General features: G+C 36.5%; 1 protein-coding gene across 1 annotated transcript in view; it reads right to left on the bottom strand.

The window, feature by feature from the left end:
- The window catches only part of CFAP299 (cilia and flagella associated protein 299), a 650,508-nt gene that overhangs the window by 613,661 nt on the left and 11,713 nt on the right, over positions 1-25,134 (bottom strand). Inside the window, exon 2 of the mRNA XM_050792019.1 lies at positions 7,352-7,482. Within this exon, the coding sequence (XP_050647976.1) occupies positions 7,352-7,482 (131 nt within the window). The remainder of the gene's footprint in view (positions 1-7,351; positions 7,483-25,134) is intronic.

The raw sequence follows: 25,134 nt of genomic DNA, 5'->3' as shown, positions 1-25,134 counted from the left end.
GGTGGGATGTGACTGGATCATGGGGTCAGATTTCCCCCTTGGTACTCTCCATGCAATACTGAATTCTCATGAGATCTGGTTGTTTAAAAGTGTGTGCCACCTCCCCACCTTTCTATTCCTCCTGCTCTGACCATGTAAACTGCCAGCTTCCCCTTCACCTTCTGCCATGATTGTAAGTTTCCTGAGGTGTCCCTAGAAACTAAGCAGATGCCGCCACGCTTCCTGTACAGCCTGCAGAATCATGAATTAATTAAACCTCTTTTCTTTATAAACTACCCAGTCTCAGATACTTCTTTATAGCAGTGTAAGAATGAACTGATACACCCATTGTATAGCAAAAAGGTACAGGAGAGTGTTCATGAACATGGGATCCTCTGGTCATATTATGCATGCACTATCCAGAAGCTGTCAGCTAAAAGTGCTGGAATGTTCACTGAAGGCACCACTGAATCTCCAGCTCAGCAGCAATACTACTCAAATCTGACGTGCATGCACTAGGGTACTAAGGAAAACAGCAGGTGTCTCACTGAACTACAAGCTATGGCTGCCACTTAGGCACCTTGGGCATCTTGTGCCCAGGAAGCAGCAGGCAAGAAGAGGAGACATGATCTTGTAAAGAGTAACTGATGCTGATCAGCAAAAAGAAGGACTGCAGTTACAGAATAGGGATAGGGAAGAATACATGGCAAACTCACATGAACCACCTAGGCATCTGTTCATACACTCTTCCTAAATTTTAAATGAGAATGACAAATGTATCAACATGGGCCAGAGTAGCGTAGGATGATAAGGGCCTCAGACCAATTATGAATAAGGATTTTGGGTCACATCACAAAATCCTGGAAAGATGATAGCCAAAGGCAGGAGATTTAGAATGGATAGTGGAAGAGGGAGATTACGAAATGATAGCTCACCCCATCGACTTTATTGTGAGTTTCCTCTCATGAAGAGAGGTCTCTGTGCTCTGGAGGAGCTGCTCCATGTGCACATGAAGTAGATATGTAGATTACAATATGCAGCACTCAGATATACCTTGTATAAAGGAATTTCTGCCAGCTGTGAGGAGCTTGGTGAGCTGACAGCCTCCAGCTTTTAACCCTTTCAAGATCAGCCTCAACTTTTCTTAGTGTTCCCCAGCCAATGAGTACAGTGGAGGTACTAAGGCCTGGCTATTTCATCCCATGTGGGATAACTTGTACTGTGCAGCTCTCTACTGCGCTGAAAGAGTCTCTGAGAGTTTGAGGTTAGGGCTCTGATCCTGCTCATTCCTGCTTTCTCACTTTTCCTTTCACAGGTGTTGCTTTCTCAACAAACCTTGTGCACTCCTAATTCTCATTGTCTACTTCCTGGAGATGCTAATCTGCAACAAATCACAATTGTATTGTTTTGGTTGGAAAGTAACAAACCATGAGAATAGCTATTTAAAAATATGATACTTGAAAGTAAGCAAAAAGTTAAAATTATTTCACCAAACACTTAAAATATATAAATTTTCTCATTTAATTCTCAAGTATATGATATTCAGTTTTTATCATAAAATGATATACAATAATAAAACAAGGTTGACAGGATAAAGCCATTCTTATATAAAACAAACTGGAATTTTATCCGACTTCATCGCCATAATTATTTTTTAAGATTTGGGGTCTCACTATATTGCCCAGGCTGGTCTTGAACTCTTGGGCTCAAGCAATTCTCCCATCTCAGCCTCCCAAAGTGCTCATCTCTATAAAATTAAAAGTATTTTATAAGTTAACAGACATTTCCAGATAACTATAAATTACACCAGAAAGTAGAATTTAACAGATGCTAAAGTAACTAGATTGAATAGCGTAAGAAAGGCTGGAGATTTTTTCAGCTTTTACATTTTATTCCAGATATACTTGAGAATAAAGGGCACAAGAACCTTACTCTAAATCACCATAGAAATCCTCTTCATCAAGTACAAAAAGATCATAGGGATCCATGTATGTACAGCATCTGAGACTCCTATCAAGTGAATCCTTACAGTAATTCCCAAACACTCATCTCATAGTCTTCCAAGAAGATGGCAATAGCTAACCAGTAAAATTGTACAATCCATCAGGGCTACCACTTACTCTGATCATCCACATTTCAGGTACTGTGCTCTAGCAAAATAAGGTCATTATCTCAGAATCAGTTTTAAGAGGGGTGAATTCATTTCCCAACAAGATAAGGTGACCCAAAGTGAAGAGACTGATGATCTTACAAGCTCATCCAGCAAAGTATCCAGCCTGAGGAATGACTCAGTTATAACTACTTACTAACTAGGCTCCAGGAACACAATAGTCAATATGTGTCACAAACATTGAAGTTCCATCTCTCCACCACATGGCAATCAGCTGAACTTCTCACTATAAATAGAAATTATTTGGCACTTATGCAAGAAAACCATGGCCAGTCCCTGGGGGAGAGAATTCCCCGTCCTGACAAATGGGTATCAGCTAAATTACTCCCATCCTTTCTTCCAACCTCTATAGCTTCTGTCTTATGGCTACTATAACCAGTGGCATGAATCTCAGTGGAGAATAAATCAGAAATGTTTATATAGTAGTGGAGCAGAGATGATTTTGAAGCAAAGGATGAGAAGGCTAGGAGAATGAAGAATCTACTCTATCCCCCAACCCTGCCCTACATCATCATCTTGGAGACCAACCCAATAAAAGTTGAAATGGGTGCCTCTAGTTGATACAGTTTTTGCAGGAAAAAAGGGCTTAGTGAAGGAACAGGTACAAATTAAGTCAAAAAAGTAAAGAAAATAATTTGTGAATAAGGGGAGTTTATCATAGGATTGAGGCAAAATGGATGTATTCACTCACACCCATCTTTGCCCAATTAACTCTAATTGAGCCATTAAGAATCAATTTAGTGGTCAAACATCAAGAAGAACTTTTCTTATTCTTCACAAATCTTAACTTTGTATTACTTCAAAATGTTGCCACAGTACTTACGATTGCATTTACCATCTTCCATTGCAATTGTCTTTTTGAACTGAAATTTAAATCACATACTATAAATTCACCCTTTTAAGGTGCACAATTCAATAGATTTTAGTATATTTACAAAGTTATGCAATTATCACCAATATCTAATTGCACATTTTATCACACCAAGAAGAAACCTCATATTCATTAGTAGTCATCATCCAATCTCCCTTCCATCCCACCCTTGGAAACCATGAATCTACTTGTCTCCACAGATTTACTGATTCTGGACATTTTATATAAATGGTATCATGCAATAAGTAGTCTTCTTTTTTCTAGCATCTTTTGCTTAGCCTAATGTGTTCAAGGTTTTTCATGTTGTTGCATGTAACACTACTTTACACCTTTTGATGACTGAATAATATTTTATTATACTTAGGTACGAAACTTTTAATCCACTATCCAGTTGATGGGTTGGACAATTTCTACCTTTTAACTACTATGAATAATACCACTATTGAAAATTGTATATGAGTTTTTAAGTGGACTTAGGTTTTCAATTCCCTTGAATATGTGTTTGGTAGAATTGCTGGGCCATATGGTAACTCTACGTTGAACTTTTTGAAGACCTGCCAAACTGTTTTCCATTTTCCATTCCCACCAACAATGTAATGCCTTTCATTTTTCTAGTCTTCAAGCTTCTTGAGGGTGAGAACTAAGTCTGTGTTCTATTGTATTCCCAGACCCTACAGGACAGCGCCTAATACACTATGGTTGTCTATATTTGTGAAAGACTAAACAGAAGCCCAAAATAATTTTTAACATTTTTGCCTTCTTCTAGAACATCCCTAATCAAAATAAACCTTCCTGATATCTTTAACTTTCATCTCTCCAGACTTTTTCCCCTATGAAGCTATTGTGAGTAACTAACATACTCCTAGATACCAGCACTTCTCAAAATAGGTGCTCTATGATTGCTAGACCAAACAATTGTGATCTACTTGGAGTTGCTCATCTGCATATTAAAGAAGTTAATGTAAGATGATCTGATAGTGGAACCAAGTGTTTCCAAGTTGCCAGCTGGCAGGCAGTCAGATGTTCATGCATATTTTCAAAGTGATCCTCCAACAAATACAGGCACAGGACATATTTGGCTCTAGGACACCATCTGCTGGCCCTGCTGTCAATGACACTAAATTAACCTGGAAGGGAATGGACTACCACATGGGGCAAAAGACAGCATATGGTACCCATCCTATTACAAAGGCGACCAGAGAAGATCTGCAGATGAAAGGGCCTTCAAATTCTAGCAGCTCTGAATGGGGATTAGTCTCCCAAAACTGGCTCATAAGTAGCCTGATGACTTCCAGCTCTGACCAGTTAAAGAGACTATTGCATAGAGGAAATACCTACTTTGATCCTTAAACACAAAATGGACATGTGATGTGGATAGAACTTAGACTTCAAACATGAATAACTCTTGATATGAAATAGTTTGTATCACTCATAAAATCGCATGTGAATTTACATGAATTCCTTGTAAAATCTCACAAAAATATTTCCACTTCTGCTCCTGACTGATAGACATTTATTGATTCTCACAAAAAGAAAAGACTCTCCCTGATGTTTTACATAAGACACATTACAAACATTACATTGTACACAGAAAACTAGCCTAGTTTCAATTTTCCAAGAATAGAAGTTGATAGTGAATAACTATGTTCAGTAAATTCCTGAGATTTTATATAAATTACCTGTGATAAACAGAATGCCCCTTTCTCACATCAATGGGATTAAGGATATCCATTCTCTAATCCGAAGAACTGTGAATATGTTGCATTACATACCAAAAGGTCCTTTGCTACATGAACAGACACTTTTCAAAAGAAGACATACATGTGGCCAGCAAACATACAAGAAAAAGCTCATCATCACTGATCATTAGAGAAATGCAAATCAAAACCACAATGAGATAACATCTCATGCCAGTCAGAATGGTGATTATTAAAAGTCAAAAAAAAAACCCAGACACTGGCAAGGCTGTGGAGAAAAAGGAACACTTTTACACTGTTGGTGGGAGTGTAAATTATTCAATTATTGTTTGCCAATTCTTCAAAGACCTAGAGACAGAAATAGCATTTGACCCACTAATTCCAATACTGAGTATATACCCAAAGGAATATAAATCATTCTATTATAAAGATACATGCGTGTATATGTTATTGCAGCACTGTTCACAATAACAAAGACATAATCAACCCAAATGCTCATCAGTGATAGACTGAATAAACAAAATGTGGTACATATACACCATGGAATACTATGCAGCCATAAAAAGAATTAGATGATGTCCTTTGCAGGGACATAGATGGAGCTGGAAGTCGTTTTCCTCAGCAAACTAACACAGGAACAGAAAACCAAACACTGCATGTTCTCACCTCTAAGTGGGAGCTGAATGATGAGAACACATGGACAGGACACATGGAGGGGAATGATACACACTGGGCCTGTCAGAGTGGGGCTGGGTTGAAGTGAAAGCATCAGGAAGAATAGCTAATAGATGCTGGGCTTAATACCTAGGTGATGGGATGACCTGTGCAACAAACCATCATGGCACATATTTACCTAAAACAAACCTGAACATCCTGCACATGTACCCCTGAACTTAAAAACTGAAGAAATAACAAACGAACGGCCTTTGCCGATGATATAAATATTATTGACTTTAAAACAGGGAGATTATCCTGGATCATTAGATGGACCCAGTGTAATCACATAAGTCCTTAAAAGGAGAGATATTTCTTGGACCAGAGTCAGGAAAGAAGCTTCTGAAGAGGAAGTTGGAGAAATCTTAAGGGTAAAAGGGTCTTGACCCACTGTTGCTGGAGGGAGTGGGAAAGCTTAAAAAGAAACATGAGCAGCCTCTAGGAGCAAAGATCAGCCCCCAAATGACAACCAAGGAAGTGAGGAACTCAGTCCTATAATCATAAGGAATTGAATTTGGCCAACAACCTAACTGAACGTGGAGGCAGTTTCATCCTCAGAACCTCCAGACAAGAATGTCATCCAGCCAACACCAGGATTTTAACCTTGTGATATACTATGCAGAGGGCCCGGCCGAGCCACACTGTATGGACAGAACAATGAATAAAGAAATGTGTGTGTGTTCTTTTTTGTTTTTTGTTTTTTGTTTTTTGTTTTGAGATGGAGTCTCGCTGTGTTGCCCAGGCTGGAGTGAAGAGGCACGATCTCGGCTCACTGCAAGCTCCGCCTCCTGGGCTCACGCCATTCTCCTGCCTCAGCCTCCCGAGCAGCTGGGACTACAGGTGCCCGCCACCACGCCTGGCTAATTTTTTGTATTTTCAGTAGAGACGGGGTTTCACCGTGTTAGCCAGGATGGTCTCGATCTCCTGACCTCGTGATCCGCCTGCCTCGGCCTCCCAAAGTGCTGGGATTACAGGCGTGAGCCAGCGCACCTGGCCATAAATGTGTTATTTTAAGTCATCAAATTTGTAATAATGTGTTATGGCAGCAATAGAAAACTAATATATTCCCAAATATCAGTATGTTAAACTTCAGTATACTATGGTTCTGAAACACAATTACCATTAAAATGGTCACTTCTAATTGAATAGTCCCAGGACCAAAGCACATTCCACTATCAAATGTTATGTTTATAATGCATACATGGAAATTTATGCTCACAATTACTGGGTAATTTTAAAGATGTTATCCAATAATAGTATACTGATTTCTAAGTAATTATTCTCCCCAGCATTTATACTTTAATGATCCACTTTTAAAAATGAAATAGATTATTACTTTGTCAACTACTTATGTCTTTATAAAATTGCCTTACAAGTTTGATGCAGTTCACTTTAGGAATATATCTCTTTCATAATATGTTTTAACGTATATCATTAGATTTATGTTTAATATAACCACATATTATATACTAACATATAAATTAGGCATATAAACAAAAGTTAGTGATTATTAATAAAGTTGAATGAATTAATGCTTAGAAAAATATGAGAACACAAATGATACTACAGATTTACAGACCTCAAAACACAAAGAATTCTAAGGCAAAAGTCACTCATATTTTTAGTATATAAATGCATAAAACCAATAACATCAAGTTACTTTTTAACAAGACTTTATTGGTATGATGACCATATTTTGGTATTTATATTTCTTAAATTAGTAGCTTGAAGTTGCATGTGGCTTTATTGCAAGCATATAACAGTTGCTTCAGTTCCTCATCTGCGGAACACATGCTTAGGATATTCCAAGTTTTACCTGCTCCAGCCAGTGCTTCTAAATTAAACAATGCAAACGAAACTGAATTACTCCAGAGGTCTAGAATATAACATAAAATCTGGATTTGGAACATAGACACTTACTTTTGCTGAGCTCTTTCAGCCAGCCTTGAAATCTCTATAGCTGCTTTCCTTGCTTCAAAATCTTCCCTTTTCACTCTCTCTCCAGTCCCTCGGTAGCCTAGCTCCACCAACTGGCGGGCCAGGGTTTCATCCTAGAGAGAAAATCGGTTGTTAGACAAGTGGGCAAATGAGAAATATTACTTTTACTTACTTACTTACATCTTACATCTGCAATGTATACCAAGCAATTGCTTTAAATGAAAAATTAAATTTATTCAAAAACTAGACATGATCTATTAGATACTAAAACCCAGAATTTTTCTAATACATTTCTACACATCTGATTTGGTCTTCCCTTTCCCATATCTTTAAGATGAAAAAAAAGAAAACGTCAATTGCTAACTTTTCTCTAAGGAATTAGAGGACAAAAGTCTGTTGTGTTTTTAATCAATTTATGAGAACAGCTGTAGGTAATTAATAGAGTATCTTTAAAACAACAAAACTAGAGACAATGGTGCTCATACACAAAAGACGTTTTGAAAACCAACGGCAAAAAAAAAAAGAACCAGGCTGCTTTGAGAGAGTTCAATGTTTCAGAGCCTTATTTCCTTGAAGTCAATTAACTGATGGCACAGAATATTATAACTTCAAATACAAAATAAAGAGGAGCAGATGAATTTCTTACTTAACTATGAAGATTGTTTCCATATTATGTGGGTACCAATAAAAAACAGAAAAGTAGAAACCCAATCTCACCACAGAAAAACTTCAAATTGAACAAACAACTTCCTAGTATTTTAGGCCTTACACTTTTCTTAATTTAAGAATTATCGCATACATCTTTGTTATACTTAAAAAAATTGCTTCCCTATGACTTGACAAGGTACCATTTTTCATAAAGTTATCAGTATAAAGATTAAAGTATCAAACAACAGTATTTATATATTAATAAGGGCCATTATTGTTTTAATTAAATGTATCTAAAACATGGTGAAAACAGAACCTATTTTATTGTTATGAACACTTAATTACTATATCACTGTTAATGCAAGAACTGTCTAACAGTTAAAGGAGAAAACTTAAGATGTCTAGTTAACAGTCTATTCAAACCATAGTGGTTAAAAGTTATAAGTATTCAAACAAAATAAAAAATTGTATACTGTAAGCCTAGAAACCTGCCACTTTTCTTTTATAATCATTAAAAGCAAACACTAAACTCCACGTAGCAAAGTGTATACATTTTGCCAAATGATTACAATGCAAAGCAACAGGTCTTGGAAGGCCCCAGGCTATTATTCTTGTTTCTGAGACATTCCTTTGCTTAATAGATTTCTCTACTCCTGTATCCTTTAGTGTGAACCACAAAACTGAGCAAATATCTCCACCTAGTGGAATTAATCTTTAATAGAAATACCAATGCAGATTTGGGGATTAATTTACAAAAGTGAGATCATTTGAGTAAGAATTTTCTTAAATACATTACTAAAAGTGAATTTGTAGAAAGGACTTTCAGCTCAGTGAGATTGTGGGACTCTTCTTTAGGAATATAAATTCCTTGTGGTCAAACATAGAATTTTGTATAATAAAGATTACTTACAATTTGCTATATTTATTTTGTATACTGAGTGAATTTTGTATCCCTGTGTGCTTTACCTGGGTTACACAAAATCATTTGAATAACACAAAATCGTTTGAATAATTCTGGACTCACCAATGCTAAACTATATTGCAAGGATATTGCAAGAAATGGCATGATCTATTGAGCAAATAAGCTGAAAGTCGATACTGATTGCCTCACTTACCATTATCATACCCTAAACTGGTGGAATCATGAGTCATCTGTCCATTATGACAATGTATTTCTTGCATGTCTCAAAATATCCTAGTTAAGAGCAAAGCTACTAGCCCAAAGGAAGTACAATGCCCAAGGTTATCCGAGGAATCTGAGCATTGCTTGGGGGATTTGGCTTAGAATGGAATCTTGACTTGCATATTCGAACACAACTTCTTCCCAACCCCCAAAATAATGTCTTTAAGGGACACAAAGAAGACAAAGTCTCAGTGACAAACTCTAAGTCTCGGCAGGTCTCAGATTGCCAGAATCCAGGAGAATTTTCCACCAAATACGAGGTAGATAGACTTGAATTGGAAAATAAAATCTATAGGTCCACTGGACAGTTTGTTTTTTAAAAATTGCATATCCTTTTTACATTATCTGCCCTAGGATTCAGAAATGTGAAATCTATAACAATCAGAAGGCTAGTGGCTGGCCACTTACCTATCAACTAAATGAGTGCTACTAAATTCATTTTATCTATTTATATTTACAATAGTAATACATTATTGTTGTGGAAAACCTAGAGATATAGGACAAACATATCATCCACATCATATATCACTATGATCTTATCACTCAGAGATAATCACTGACATCTTGGGGTATAGCCTGTCAATCCTTGCTCCTGACACGTGTGTGGGTGTGTTGGATTTCTTTAAACAAAAATAGTATCATGACTCCTGCTTGCAGAGCAGAGAGAAGGTACCTAGACCTGTACCCACCAGCACACCTTCCTCAAACCAGCACCACATCCAGCAGTCTCCAGTAGGGGCTCACTCCCCCTCCAGCTGCATTGCCTCTGTCACTGTGGTGAGTGCCTGCAGGGAGGCAGGCACCCCAGCACCTGCTACCACTCTGCTGTGGTTGCCACACCTCGTCCTCCTCCCCCAGTTCAGTGGATTCCAAACCTCAAAGAGCAAGAGAATAAAGTCAGGGCCCAATACAAGTCCCCCAGACTTAGAACACACAGTCCAGGAGTTGGCAGCTAAGCACTGGCCCCCTAAAATCTCCCAGAAATAAAGCCAGTCAGCTGAATCCATTTTAAACCACAATCAAACTCTCAAAGTCATCAAATAGGATAAAAGAAAAAAAAAAAAAAACTCATCCCAAGGTCAGAAACCTCAAAAATTGAAAGTACATAAGCCCACAAGGGTGAGAAAGAATCAGCACAAGAATGCTGAAAACTCAAAAAGTCAGGGTGCCTTCTTTCCTCTAAATGACCACATCACTTCTCCAGCAAGGGTTCTGAACAGGACTGAGATGGCTGAAACAACAGATACAGAATTCAGAATATGAATAGGAACAAAGATCACAGGGTTACAGGAGTACATTGAAACCCAATGCACAGAAGCTAAAAATCATGATAAAACAATGCAGGTGCTGACAGACAAAGTAGACAGTAGAGAAAAGAATGTAACTAACCTGATAGAGCTGACAAACACAATATGAGAATTTCATTATGTAATCACAAGTATTAGTAGCAGAATAGACCAAGTGGAGGGAAGAATCTTGGAGATTGAAGACTGGCTTTCTGAAATAAGACAGTCAGAAAAGAATAGAGAAAAAAGAATGAGAAGGAATTAACAAAACCTCTGAGAAATATGGGATTAGGTAAAGAGATGGAATCTATGACTCACTGGTGTCCCTGAAAGAGATGGGGAGAATGGAAGCAACTTGGAAAATGTATTTCAGGATATCATCAAAAGAACTTCTCCAATCTAGCTAGAGGGGGCAATTTTCAATTTCAGAAAATGCAGAGAACCCCAGAAAGTTACTTCACAAGAAGATCATCTCCAAGATACATAATCATCAGATTCTCCAAGATTAAAATGAAAGAAAAACTGTTAAGGGCAGCTAGAGAGAAGCGTCAGATCACCTATAAAAGTAAGTCTATCAGACTAACAGCAGACCTTTCAGCAGAAACTCTACAAGCCAGAAAAGATTGGGGGTCAATACTCAACATTCTTAAAGGAAAGAAAATCCAAACCAGAATTTCATATTTGGCCAAACCAAGCTTCACAAACAAAGGAGAAATAAGATCCTTTTCAGACAAGCAGATGCTGAAGGAATTTGTTACAACCAGACCTGACTTACAAGAGCTCCTAAAGGAAGCACTAAATATGGAAAGACCATTACTAGCCACTACAAAAACACACTGAAGTACATAGACTAATGACACTAAGAAGCAACCACATAAACAAGTCTGCAAAATAACTAGCTAAAACTATGGTGACAGGATCAAATCCACACAAATCAATACTAACTTTGAATGTAAATGGGCTAAAAGCCCCAATTAAAAGACACAGAGTAGCAAGCAGGATAAAGAACCAAAACCCACTGCTGTCTTCAAAAGACCAGTCTCACAAGCAATTACACACATAGGCTCAAAATGAAGGAATGGAGATGAATCTACCAAGAAATGGAAAATAGAAAAAAGCAGGGGTTGCAGTCCTAGTTTCTGACAAAACAGACTTTCAACCAACAAAGATAAAAAAAAGACAAAGAAGGGCATTACATAATGGGAAAGGGTTCAATTCAACAAGACTTAACTATCCAAAATATATGTGCACCCAAGAGAGGTGCGCCCAGATTCACAAAGCAAGTTCTCAGAGACCTTCGAAGAGACTTAGACTCCCACACAATAATAGTGGGAGACTTTAACACTCCACTGACAATATTAGACAGATCACCGAGACAGATACTCAGGACCTAAACTAAGCATTGAATCAAATGGAACGGATAAATATCTACTCTCTACTCCAAAATAACAGAATGTATGTTCTCCTCATTGCCACCTGTCACATACTGTGAAATCGACCACATAATCAGAAGTAAAACACTCCTCAGCAAATGCAAAATAATTGAAATCATAAACAATATCTTGTACCAAAGCACAATCAAATGAAGAAATTTAAGAAATCAAAACTTCAATATTCAATCAAAACCATAAATTACAGGAAAACTGAATAACTGGCTCCTGAATGACTTTTCAGTAAATAATGAAATTAAGGCAGACATCAAGAAGCTCTTTAAAACTAAAGAGAACAGGCCGGGCGCGGTGGCTCACGCCTGTAATCCCAGCACTTTGGGAGGCCGAGGCGGGCGGATCACAAGGTCAGGAGATCGAGACCACGGTGAAACCCCGTCTCTACTAAAAATACAAAAAATTAGCCGGGCGCGGTAGCGGGCGCCTGTAGTCCCAGCTACTCAGGAGGCTGAGGCAGGAGAATGGCGTAAACCCAGGAGGCGGAGCTTGCAGTGAGCCGAGATCGCGCCACTGCACTCCAGCCTGGGCGACAGAGCGAGACTCCGTCTCAAAAAAAAAAAAAAAAAAACTAAAGAGAACAAAGGTACAATATGCTAGACACAACTAAGGCAGTGTCAAGAGGGAAATTTATAGCACTAAATGCCCACATCAAAAAGTTGGAAAAATCTAAAGTTAACAATCTAACATTACAATTAAAAGAACAAGAGGATCAAGAGAAAACAAATCCCAAAGCAAGCTAGCAGAAGACGAGAAATAACCAAAATTAGAGCTGAACTGAAGGAGACTGAGACACACACAAAAATATTCAAAAGATCAACGAATACAGAAGCTGGGTTTCTTGAAAAAAAATTATAAAATAAGCCACTAGCTAGACTAATGAAGAAGAAAAGAGAGAAGGTTCAAATAAACACAATCAGAAACAACAGGGGGATATAACCACTAACCCAAGAGAAATATAAACAACCATCAGAGAATACTATGAACACCTCTATGCACATAAACTAGAAAATCTAGATGAAATGGATAAATTATTGGACAAATAAACCCTCCCCAGACTGAACCAGAAAGAACTTGAATCCTTGAACAGACCAATAAGGAATTTTGAAATTGAGTCAGTAATAGCCTACCAACTAAAAAAGCCCAGGATCAGATTAATTCACAGCTGAATTCTGCCAGATGTACAAAGAAGAGCTCGTATCATTCATGCTGAAACTATTCCAAAAAATTGAAGAGGGGGAGTTCTCCCTAACTCATCCTACAAGGCCAGCATCATCCTGATACCAAAACCAGGCAGAGATACCACAATAAAAGAAAACTTCAGGCAAATATCCCTGATGCATATTGATGCAAAAATCCACAATAAAATACTGACAAACCGAATCCAGCAGCACACCAAAAGTTTATCCACCACAACCAAGTTGTCTTCATCCTTGGGATACAAGGTTTGTTCAACATATGTAAAACAATAAACATAATTCATCGCATAAACAGAACTAAAGACAAAAACTACACGATTATTTCAATAGATGCAGAAAAGACCTTTGATAAAATTCAGCATCCCTTCATGTTAAAAATTCTCAATAAACCAGGTATTGAAGGAACATACCTTAAAACAATAAGAGCCATTTATGACAAACCCACAGCCAATATCATACTGAATGGGCAAAAGCTGGAAGCATTCCCCTTGAAAACTGGCACAAGACAAGGATGTCCTCTCTGACCACTCCTATTTAACATAGCATTGGAAGTTCTGGCCAGGGCAACCAAGCAAGAGAAAGAAATAGAGTATTGAAATCGGAATAGAGGAAGTCAAACTGTCTTTGTCTGCAGATTATATGATCTTATATCTAGCAAATCCTATCAACTCAGCCCAAAAGCTTCTTAAGCTGATAAGCAACTCCATCAAAGTCTCAGGATATGGAATCAATGTGCAGAAATCACAAGCATTCCTAAACACCAACAATAGACAAGCAGAGAGAAAAATTATGAATGTACTCCCGTTCACTATTGCCACAAAAAGAATAAAACACCTAGGAATACAGCTACCAAGGGAGATGAAGGACCTCTTCAAGGAGAACTACAAACCACTACTCAAGGAAATTAGAGACGACGCAAGCAGACGGAAAAATATTCCATGCTCATGGATAGGAAGAATCAATGTCGTCAAAATGGCCATACTGCCCAAAGCAATTTATAGATTCAATGCTATTCCCATTAAATTATCACTGAAATTTTTCACCGAATTAAAGAAACTATTTTAAAATACATATGGAACAAAAAAAAAAAAAGAAGAAGAAGAAGAAGAAGAAGGGCTCATATAGTCAGGATAATCCTAAGCAAAAGGAACAAAGCTGGAGGTATAATGGTACCTGACTTCAAACTACAAGGCTACAGTAACCCAAATAGCATAGTACTGATACAAAAACAGGTACATAGACCAATGGAACAGAATAGAGAACTCAGAAACAAAGCCACATATCTACAACCATCTAATCTTTGACAAACCTGACAAAAACAAGCAATGGGGTAAAGATTCCCTATTTAACAAATGGCGCTGGGAGAACAGGCTAGCCATATGCAGAAAATTGAAACTGGATCCGTTGCTTACACCATATGCAAAAATTAACTCAAGATGGATTAAAGGCTTAAATGTAAAACCCAAAACTATAACAACCCTAGAAGAAAATCTAGGCAATACCATTCAGGACATAGGCATAGCAAAGGTTTTATGATGAAATCACAAAAGCAATTGCAACAAAAGCAAAAATTGACAAATGGGATTTAATTAAACAAAAGAGTTTCTGCACAGCAAAAGAAACTATCATCAGAGCAAACAGACAACCTATAGAACGGGAGAAAAAACTATCGTCAGAGTGCTAACAGATAGCCTAAGCAGACTAGGAGAAAATTTTTGCAAATTATGTATCCAACAGAGATATAATAACCAGCATCTAAAAGGAATGTAAACTTACAAGAAAAAAAAAACAACTCTATTAAAAAGCAAAGGACATTGGGAGACTGAGGCAGATGGATCACAAGGTCAGAAGTTCGAGACCAGCCTGTCCAACATGGTGAAACCCCGTCTCTACTAAAAATACAAAACATTAGCCAGGTGTGGTGGTGTGCGCCTGTAATCTCAGCTACTCAGGAGGCTGAAGCAGGAGAATCGCTTGAACCCGGGAGGCGAAGGTTGCAGTGAGCTGAGATGGCACCACTGCACTCCAGCCTGGGTGACAGAGCAAGACTCCGTCTCAAAAAAAAAAAAAAGAAAGCAAAAGACATGAACATTTTTTAAAAGAAGACATACATATGGCCAACAATCACATTTTAAAAAGCTCAACATCACTGATTATTAGACAAATGCAAATCAAAACCAAAATGAGATACCATCTCATGCCAGTCAGAATGGCTATTACTAAAAAGTCAAAAAATAACAGATACTGGCAAGCTTGTGGAGAAAAAGGAACGCTTACACATTGTTGGTGGGAGTGTAAATTAGTTCAACCATTGTAGAAGATAGTGCAGCAATTCCTCAAAGACCTAAAAACAGAAATACCATTTGTCCCAGAAATATCACAGGTGGGCATATACCTGAAGGGATATAAATCATTCTATAAAAAGATACATGCACACGTATGTTCATTGCAGCACTATTCACAATAGTGAATCAATCTAAATGCCCATCAATTACTTACTAGATAAAGAAAATGTGGTACATATATACCATAGAACACTATGCAGTTATAAAATGAATAAGATCATGTCCTTTTCAGGGAAATGGATGGAGCTGGAGGCCATTATTCTTAACAAACTAACACAGGAACAGAAAACCAAATACCACATGTTATCACTTACAAGTAGGAGCTAAACAGTGAGAACACATGGACATATAGAGGGAAGCAACACATACTGGCACCTATCAGAGGGAGGAGGATGACGGAAGGAAGATCAGGAAAAATTACTATGGGTATTAGGCTTAATACCTGGGTGAAAAAGTAGTCTGTACAACAAATCCCCATGACACTTTTAGGTATATAGCAAACCTGTACATGTAACGCTGAACTTGAAATAAACGTGAAAAAAAGAGAAAAGTCATATATATGCTTCAAAAATTAAAATATGTTGTAATTAATAAAGTTCAAATAAAGGTCATTGAAAAGTTTGCAGATTTAATCATTTAAACATTTACCAAAATATGTGGATCATGCTGTGTAAAATCTCTCATGACCTACTTCTCCAACAGTTAACAGTGCATCTTGAACACCTTTCCGTTAAATATATATACAATAAAACTTTAGTGATTACATATTCCATACAATTTGTAAGGACAGATATTGTACATATTAATAATTTACTATTGTGTCTTCAGTTCACTGCCTTCCTCTGACAATGAAAATGATATGATTTCAGCAAAGTCTCAGGATACAAAATTAATGTGCAAAAATCACAAGCATTCTTATACACCAGTAACAGACAAACAGAGAGCCAAATCAGGAATGAACTTCCATTCACAATTGCTTCAAAGAGAATAAAATACCTAGGAATCCAACTTACAAGGGATGTAAAGGACCTCTTCAAGGAGAACTACAAACCACTGCTCAGTGAAGTCAAAGAGGACACAAACAAATGGAAGAACATACCATGCTCATGGATAGGAAGAATCAATATCGTGAAAATGGCCATACTGCCCAAGGTTATTTATAGATTCAATGCCATCCCCATCAAGCTACCAACGAGTTTCTTCACGGAATTGGAAAAAACTGCTTTAAAGTTCATATGGAACCAAAAAAGAGCCCGCATCTCCAAGACAATCCTAAGTCAAAAGAACAAAGCTGGAGGCATCACGCTACCTGACTTCAAACTATACTACAAAGCTACAGTAACCAAAACAGCATGGTACTGGTACCAAAACAGAGATATAGACCAATGGAACAGAACAGAGTCCTCAGAAATAATACCACACATCTACAGCCATCTGATCTTTGACAAACCTGAGAGAAACAAGAAATGGGGAAAGGATTCCCTATTTAATAAATGGTGCTGGGAAAATTGGCTAGCCATAAGTAGAAAGCTGAAACTGGATCCTTTCCTTACTCCTTATACGAAAATTAATTCAAGATGGATTAGAGACTTAAATGTTAGACCTAATACCATAAAAATCCTAGAGGAAAACCTAGGTAGTACCATTCAGGACATAGGCATGGGCAAAGACTTCATGTCTAAAACACCAAAAGCAACGGCAGCAAAAGCCAAAATTGACAAATGGGATCTCATTAAACTAAAGAGCTTCTGCACAGCAAAAGAAACTACCATCAGAGTGAACAGGCAACCTACAGAATGGGAGAAAATTTTTGCAATCTACTCATCTGACAAAGGGCTAATATCCAGAACCTACAAAGAACTCAAACAAATTTACAAGAAAAAAACAAACAACCCCATCAAAAAGTGGGCAAAGGATATGAACAGACATTTCTCAAAAGAAGACATTCATACAGCCAACAGACACATGAAAAAATGCTCATCATCACTGGCCATCAGAGAAATGCAAATCAAAACCACAATGAGATACCATCTCACACCAGTTAGAATGGCGATCATTAAAAAGTCAGGAAACAACAGGTGCTGGAGAGGATGTGGAGAAATAGGAACACTTTTACACTGTTGGTGGGATTGTAAACTAGTTCAACCATTATGGAAAACAGTATGGCGATTCCTCAAGGATCTAGAACTAGATGTACCATATGACCCAGCCATCCCATTACTGGGTATATACCCAAAGGATTATAAATTATGCTGCTATAAAGACACATGCACACGTATGTTTATTGCGGCACTATTCACAATAGCAAAGACTTGGAATCAACCCAAATGTCCATCAGTGACAGATTGGATTAAGAAAATGTGGCACATATACACCATGGAATACTATGCAGCCATCAAAAAGGATGAGTTTGTGTCCTTTGTAGGGACATGGATGCAGCTGGAAACCATCATTCTTAGCAAACTATCACAAGAACAGAAAACCAAACACCGCATGTTCTCACTCATAGGTGGGAACTGAACAATGAGATCACTCGGACTCAGGAAGGGGAACATCACACACCGGGGCCTATCATGGGGAGGGGGGGGGGGGGGGGGGGGGGAGGGATTGCATTGGGAGTTATACCTGATGTAAATGACGAGTTGATGGGTGCAGCACAGCAACAAGGCACAAGTATACATATGTAACAAACCTGCACGTTATGCACATGTACCCTACAACTTAAAGTATAATAATAATAAATAAATTAAAAAAAAAAATAAATAAAAAAAAAAAAAAAAAAAAAAAAAAAAAAAAAAAGAAAATGATATGAAATCCTAATTTGATTTGCATTGCTTTGATTACTAGTGAGATTCACCATCTGTTTACACATTTATCAGTCATGTGCATTTCTTCCTTTTGAATTGTTTCAAATTATTAAATGAACCCTTTGTTCATTTATTACTAACTAGTAACAACTTTGTGTAATAAATATATTAAATAAGTGTCTGCAAAATATCCACAAACAGTGTTCCCAGATCATTGTTTTCCTGAAACTCTTAATAGTTTTTACACCAAAATGTTCAAAGCATTTAGGATATATTTTGGTGCCTGGTGTTGAAAGAAAAATACCTTTACTTTTTCAAAAAGTTTTTTTATTCCAAAAGACACAGCTGAAACATTAACTGTTAAATATTGCTTCTTTTCTCCACTGATTTGAAATTTAACATTTTTGTATACTCAATTCTTAAATATATTAAAAGTGACTTCTCTATTTCTATTCTGTACTATTAATTAGTTTCTCTGCCCTCTCAACCATATCACAGATAGTGTGGATACTGCCCTCTCAACCTGCCCAGAGAGAAAGCCCTACCACAACTTGTTTGACCCCCACAGATTTCATGTTTCACTTGTGTCAAGCTAACTGCTTCCAGGAACAGCAACTTTACTCAAGAAAGGTCAGAGTTGGGAGTGTCAGAAAGCATGGCATATTCGAATGCCATCGTCTACTAATTTTGGCAATCTGGATAATTTATAATACCAGATTTCTTAATGTTAAAACAATATGACATTGTTGGAATAAGCTTATTGCAGAAGGCGTCTCCCAAAAACAGACTTTGGGATGTGGATTTGTGTGCAGCAAATCTACTGGAGAGCACTCTCAGAATCTGCACTTCCAGTGGGGTGAAGAAAACAGGACTGGGCAGTCAGCAGCTCTGGAGGTGGAATGATCTCTTAGAGTTGACCCAAATTGATTAAAGTGGCCACATCTTTACAATCTACAATAAGCAGCAATTTAAAGAGAACTACCCCAAGAAGGGAGTATGACTTTGGAAGACGTGAGTGTTTAGGGTGACTACAATCAGCATAGTAAGGGGTTTGTCAATGTTATTGATATTTTAAAAAAGCAACGTTTGATAGCATTGATCTCTACTATTTTTCAATTTTCTACTTCACTGATTTCTGCTCTCTGTTATTCCTTCTGTCTACTTGCTTGGACTCAATTTGTATTGTTTTAAAGCTTCTGAAGTTGAAGCTACTATTATTAATTTCTAGACCTTTCTCCTTTTCCCATATAAACTTTTAAATCTGTAAAGTTCCCTCTATAGATTCTTTTATGTATATCTAACAAACATTTATATGTTTTGTTTTCTTTTTTGTTCAAATCAAAAATTTTTTTTCTAATTTTTCTTTTTATTTCTTTTTTGACTTTGAGTTACTTAGAACTATGTTGTTTATTATCCAAATATTTGGGAATTTGAGGAGTATATTTCTGTAGCTGATTTCTAGTTTTAATTCTGTTACGATCACAGAACATACTTTTGTATGATTTCAATATTTTAAATGTATTGAGACTTGTTTTATGACCCTGCATATGGTCCCTCTTCATAAATGTCCCATGTGCACTTGAAAAGAATAGGTATTCTACTGTCGTGTGAACTCTAAGAGACCATTCCAACTCCAGAGCTGCTGACTGCCCAGTCCTGCTTTCTTCACCCCACTGGAAGTGCAAATTCTGAGAGTGCTCTGCAGTAAATTCTGAGAGTGCTCTGCAGTAAATTCTGAGAGTGCTCTGCAGTAAATTTTCTGCACACAAATCCACATACCAAAGTCTGTTTTTGGGAGACAGCTCCTGCACTAAGCTTATTCTATTTATTTATTTTTTTGAGACAAAGTCTCACACTGTTGCCCAACCTGGAGTGTAGGGGCACAATCTTGGTTCACTGCAACCTCTGCCTCCCAGATTCAAGTGCTTCTCCTGCCTCAGCCTCCCAAGTAGCTGGGATTACAGGCGTGCGCCACCATCCCCACCTAATTTCTGAGACAGGGTTTCACCATGTTGGCCAGGTTAGTCTTGAACTCTTGACCTCAAATGATTCACTAGCTTCAGCCTCCCAAAGTGCTAGGATTACAGGCATGAGTCACCGTGCCTGACCTTTGACTGCTCTTTAAATCTTTTACATACTTAACATTTATTTTAACTTCTGGTTCTATCAGTTACTGAAAAATGAATGTTTATGTCTCTAGCTACAATTGTGAATTTGTCTATTCTTTCAATTCTTATCAGTTTTGCATAATGCATTTTGAGGATCTGGTATGAGGCATGTAGGCTAAATGTTTATTAAAATGTATTGACTGACTCATTTATATATATTAAAAAGTCCTTCTTTTTCCCTGAAATACTTCTTGTTCTGAGGTCTACTTTGCCTGATATTAATATAGACATTATAACTCTCCTTTTCTTTATGCTTGTATGATACATATTTTCCATCCTTTTAATCTATTAAAATTATCTATTAATGATAATATGAAATTAACATTATATTAACATTATTTATACATCATAATTTATGATTAATAAATCATTAATATAAGACAATTTAATATAAATGTATTAACATTAATAGATTGTTAGTTTAACATTATTAATGTGTTAATCTTAATAATTTACATTATTAATTAATCTTAATAATTTACATTATTAATCTATTAATGTTAATACATTTACATTAAGTTGTTTTATTTATATTTAACGTGGGATGGCATATATGGCTCTTGAACTTTTATCTATTCTGACCATTCCTGCCTTTAAATTGAAGTGTTCAGATCATTTACATTTAATGTAATTTTCAGCTTGGCTGGGTTTTAATATATTACCTTGTTATTTCTTTTTTATTAGTCCCATTTGCTTTGATATTTATTTTTTATTTCTATTTTTTGTTTCTTTTTTATTTCCATTTTGTCTCAACTATTACGTTTTTAGTTACATGTCTACTTTACTTTTCAGCAGGTGCTCTGTGATTTACAAGAATTATTAGCTTATTAATTCTACTTTCAAATAATATTATACCATTTCAAGTATAAGAACCCATTGCAGCATTATCCTCTCCTATCTTTTGTGCTATTGTTGTTTCATATTGTATTTCTATGCATGTTATAAACCACAAAATGCAATGTCATTATTTTTCTTTCAATAATCAATAACCTTTAAAGAAATGTAAAACTGAGAAAAAAATTTATATTCACATATAGCATTTCTGGTGCTTTTCATTCATTTTCACTTTGATCTAAGTTTCCTGCTGATATATAATTTTCCTTCAACCCGAAGAACTTCACTTAACATTTCTAATAATATGTATCTGCTAACAACAAATTATTCTGGCTGAAAAAATAAATTATCTCACCTTACTCTTTTCTTCTAATATAGTGTTCTAGCTTGACTTTTTTCAAATCTTTCAGCACTTTAAAGGTGCCATTCATTTTTCTATGGCTTGCATTGATTCTTTTTTATTTATTTATTTAATTTTTTACTTTAAGTTCTGGGATACATGTGCAGAGAGTGCAGGTTTGTTACATAGGTATATATGTGCCATGGCGGTTTCCTGCATCTATCAACCCATCATCTAGGTTTTAAGCCCCGCATGCATTAGCTATTTGTCTTAATGCTCTCCCTCCCTTTGCCCCCCATCCCCCATCAGACCCCGGTATGTGACGTTCCCTCCCTGTGTCCATGTGTTCTCATTGTTCAACTTCTAGTTATTAGTGAGAACATGTGGTGTTTGGTTTTTTGTTCCTGTCTTAGTTTGCTGAGAATTATGGCTTCCAGCTTCATCCATGTCCCTGCAAAGGACATGAACACATTCTTTTTTACGGCTGCATAGTATTCCATGTGCCACATTTTCTTTATTCATTCTATCATTGGTGGGCATTTTAGTTGGTTCCAAGTCTTTGCTATGGTAAATAGTGCTGCAATAAACATATACGTGCATGTGTCTTTATAGTAGAATTATTTACAATCTTTTGGGTATATACCCAGTAATGGGATTGCTGAGTAATATTCAGTCATTGCTATCTTTGGTATACTTTATAATGTGTTCTTTTACTTTTGTTTTTAAGACTTTACCTTTATCACTCGTTTTCAGTGATTTTATTAAAATATTCCTTGGTGTAGTTTTCTTTGCATTTATTCTGCTTGGAATTCATTGAACTTTTTGGCTCCGTGGGTTTGCAGTCTTCATAAAATTTGGAAACTGTTTAGCCATTACCATTTAAAATATATTTTATTCCTTCCTTCCCTTTGTTCCTTTTGGACTCCATTTAGATGTATGTTAGACTGTTCAACATTGCCCCACGTGTTACTGAGGCTGTGTTCATTTTTGTTTATGTCTTTTGTTATTATCTTATTTATTGCTGGTGAACAGAGTTGTTTTCATTCAATTTTTAATTTCCTTTCTAAACTCATTTATTTAAGATTTCAGCTAATTTTTCTTGTATTTTCATCGTAGATAATCATATTGCCTATATGTAATTATATTCCGACTCTTTTCAAATATTTGACATTTTCCTTAAGTTGCAGCACTGCACTGCTAGACTGCCAATAAAACACTACTAGTAGTAGCAACCATTTTATCATGTTTCTGATTCTAATGCTAACCATTCAAGTGTTTAAACACTGAGTATGACATTTTTCTATAAGTGTTGAAAATACTCCTTACCAAGTTATAGTAAGAGTGGCTTTAGAATTTTATCTATGCTTTTTCTTCATCTATAGAAATAACCTTTTTTTAAAATTTAATATCATGAGTTCATCCTTGCAGTCCTATAACAAATCATACTATTTTCACTCTGACATATATTCTTGGATTCATTTAAAATTTCTTTCATTCAGTTCATAAGTAAAGTTAGCCTTCAGTTTTCTTTTTCTTTTTTCTTTTTTCTTTTTTTTGCTTTTTAAAAATTTATGTCGGGGCTATGCATGTTCTATAAAATTTGAGAAACTCTCATCCTTTATTTGTGCTAATTTTTATTTCTACAAGTCAGACATAAATATATTCTCCTTGTGAAATATTAAAACATGGCATATGTAGTAAATTTGTATTGCATCAGATTATCTAAGCTGAAACTTCATTTCCCATAATTTTACTTCCTTGGATAGTTACATGCTAGGGTGAGCCATAAGAGACATTTGTAATACATTTAGAAAGGAGAAGTGAAGGAGCAGCAATATTATTTTAGCTTTTGGAGGCTCTCTTCCTTAAACTTCAACTTCTGTGTCAAGTGCATGGTTAGCTTTGTGACTACAGGTGCCAGCTTCTCCTGCAGAATGTCCCCACCATCAAAATTGTATGGCTGGCAGGGTCATGAGCACCTGACAGAGGTTTCAGTCTGTCCTCACAGATTCTAGCTTACCCTTGCAGGTCTCAGTGTGACTTCAGGCTCCAGGACCAGACACCAAAGACATAGCTTTCATCAACAGTGTAAACAGCTCTCATGTGCAAGGACAAAACTCTATAAAATAAATTATGTATGTTTGTTTCTTATGGAAGCCAGGGCTCCCACAAGAAAATACCACAAATTGGGTAGCTCAAATCACAGAAATATATTTTCTCACAGTTCTGAAGGTCGGACAGCAAGGTGTTGGCAGGTTGGGCTTTTTCTGAGAACTTTCTTCTTGAACTGCAGATGGCCAAGTTCTTACTCACGCCATTCTGACTGGCACGAGATGGTATCTCATTGTGGTTTGATTTGCATTTCCCTAATGATCAGTGATGTTGAGGGTTTTTTTTTAATACGTTTGTTTACTGCATGAATGTCTACTTTTGAGAAGTGTCCTTTACCCAGTTTTTAATGAGATTGATTGTTTTATTCTTGTAAATTTGTTTAAGTTTCTTATAGATTCTGGATATTAGACCTTTGTCAGATGAATAGATTGCAAAAATTTTCTACAATTCTGTATGTTGTCTATTCACCTAATTTTCTTTTGCTATATAAAAGCTCTTTAATGAGATCTCATTTGTTAATTTTTGCTTTTGTTGCAATTGCTTTTGGCGTTTTCATCATGAAATCTTTGCCCATGCTGATGTCCTGAGTGGTATTGCCTAGATTTTCTTTTAGAGTTGTTATCGTTTTGGGTTTTACATTTAAGTCTTTAATCAGTCTTGATCTAATTTTTGTGTATGGTGTACAGAGGGGATCCAGTTTCAATTTTCTGCATATAACTAACCAGTCCTCCCAGCACCATTTATAAATAGGGAATCCTTTCCCCATTGCTACTGTCAGGTTTGTCAAAGATGAGATGGTTGCACATGGGTGGTCTTATTTCTGTCTTCTCTATTCTGATCGATTGCTCAGTTCTCTATTCTGTTCTGTTGCACTATGTATCTGGTTTTGTACCATTATCATGCTGTTTTGGTTACTGTAGCCTTATAGTTTGAAGGCAGGTACCATAATGCCTCCAGCTTTGTTCTTTATGCTTAGGATTGTCTTGGCTATGTGAGCTTTTCTTTTTGGTTCTATATGTTTTTTAAAATAGTTTCTTCTAATTCTGTGAATAATATCAATAGTAGTTTAATGGGAATAGCTTTGTACCTATAAATTACTTTGGACAGCATGGCTATTTTTACAATATTAATTCTTCCTATCCATGAGCATGGAATGTTTTTCCATTTGCTTGTATCCTCTCTGATTTCCTTGAGCAGAGGTTTGTAGTTCTCCTTGAAGAGGTCCTTCACTTTCCTTATTAGCTCTATTCCTAGGTATTTCATTCTTTTTATAGCAATCGTAAATGGGAGTTCATTCACAATTTGGCTCTTTGCTTGCCTGTTGTTGATGTATAGGAATGTTAGCAATTGTGCACATTGATTTTATATCCTGAGACTTTGCTGAAGTTGCATATCAGC

Source organism: Macaca thibetana, chromosome 5 (assembly GCF_024542745.1).
Source record: "Macaca thibetana thibetana isolate TM-01 chromosome 5, ASM2454274v1, whole genome shotgun sequence".
Lineage (NCBI taxonomy): Eukaryota > Metazoa > Chordata > Mammalia > Primates > Cercopithecidae > Macaca > Macaca thibetana.
This window is presented reverse-complemented; position numbering and strand designations above follow the sequence as displayed.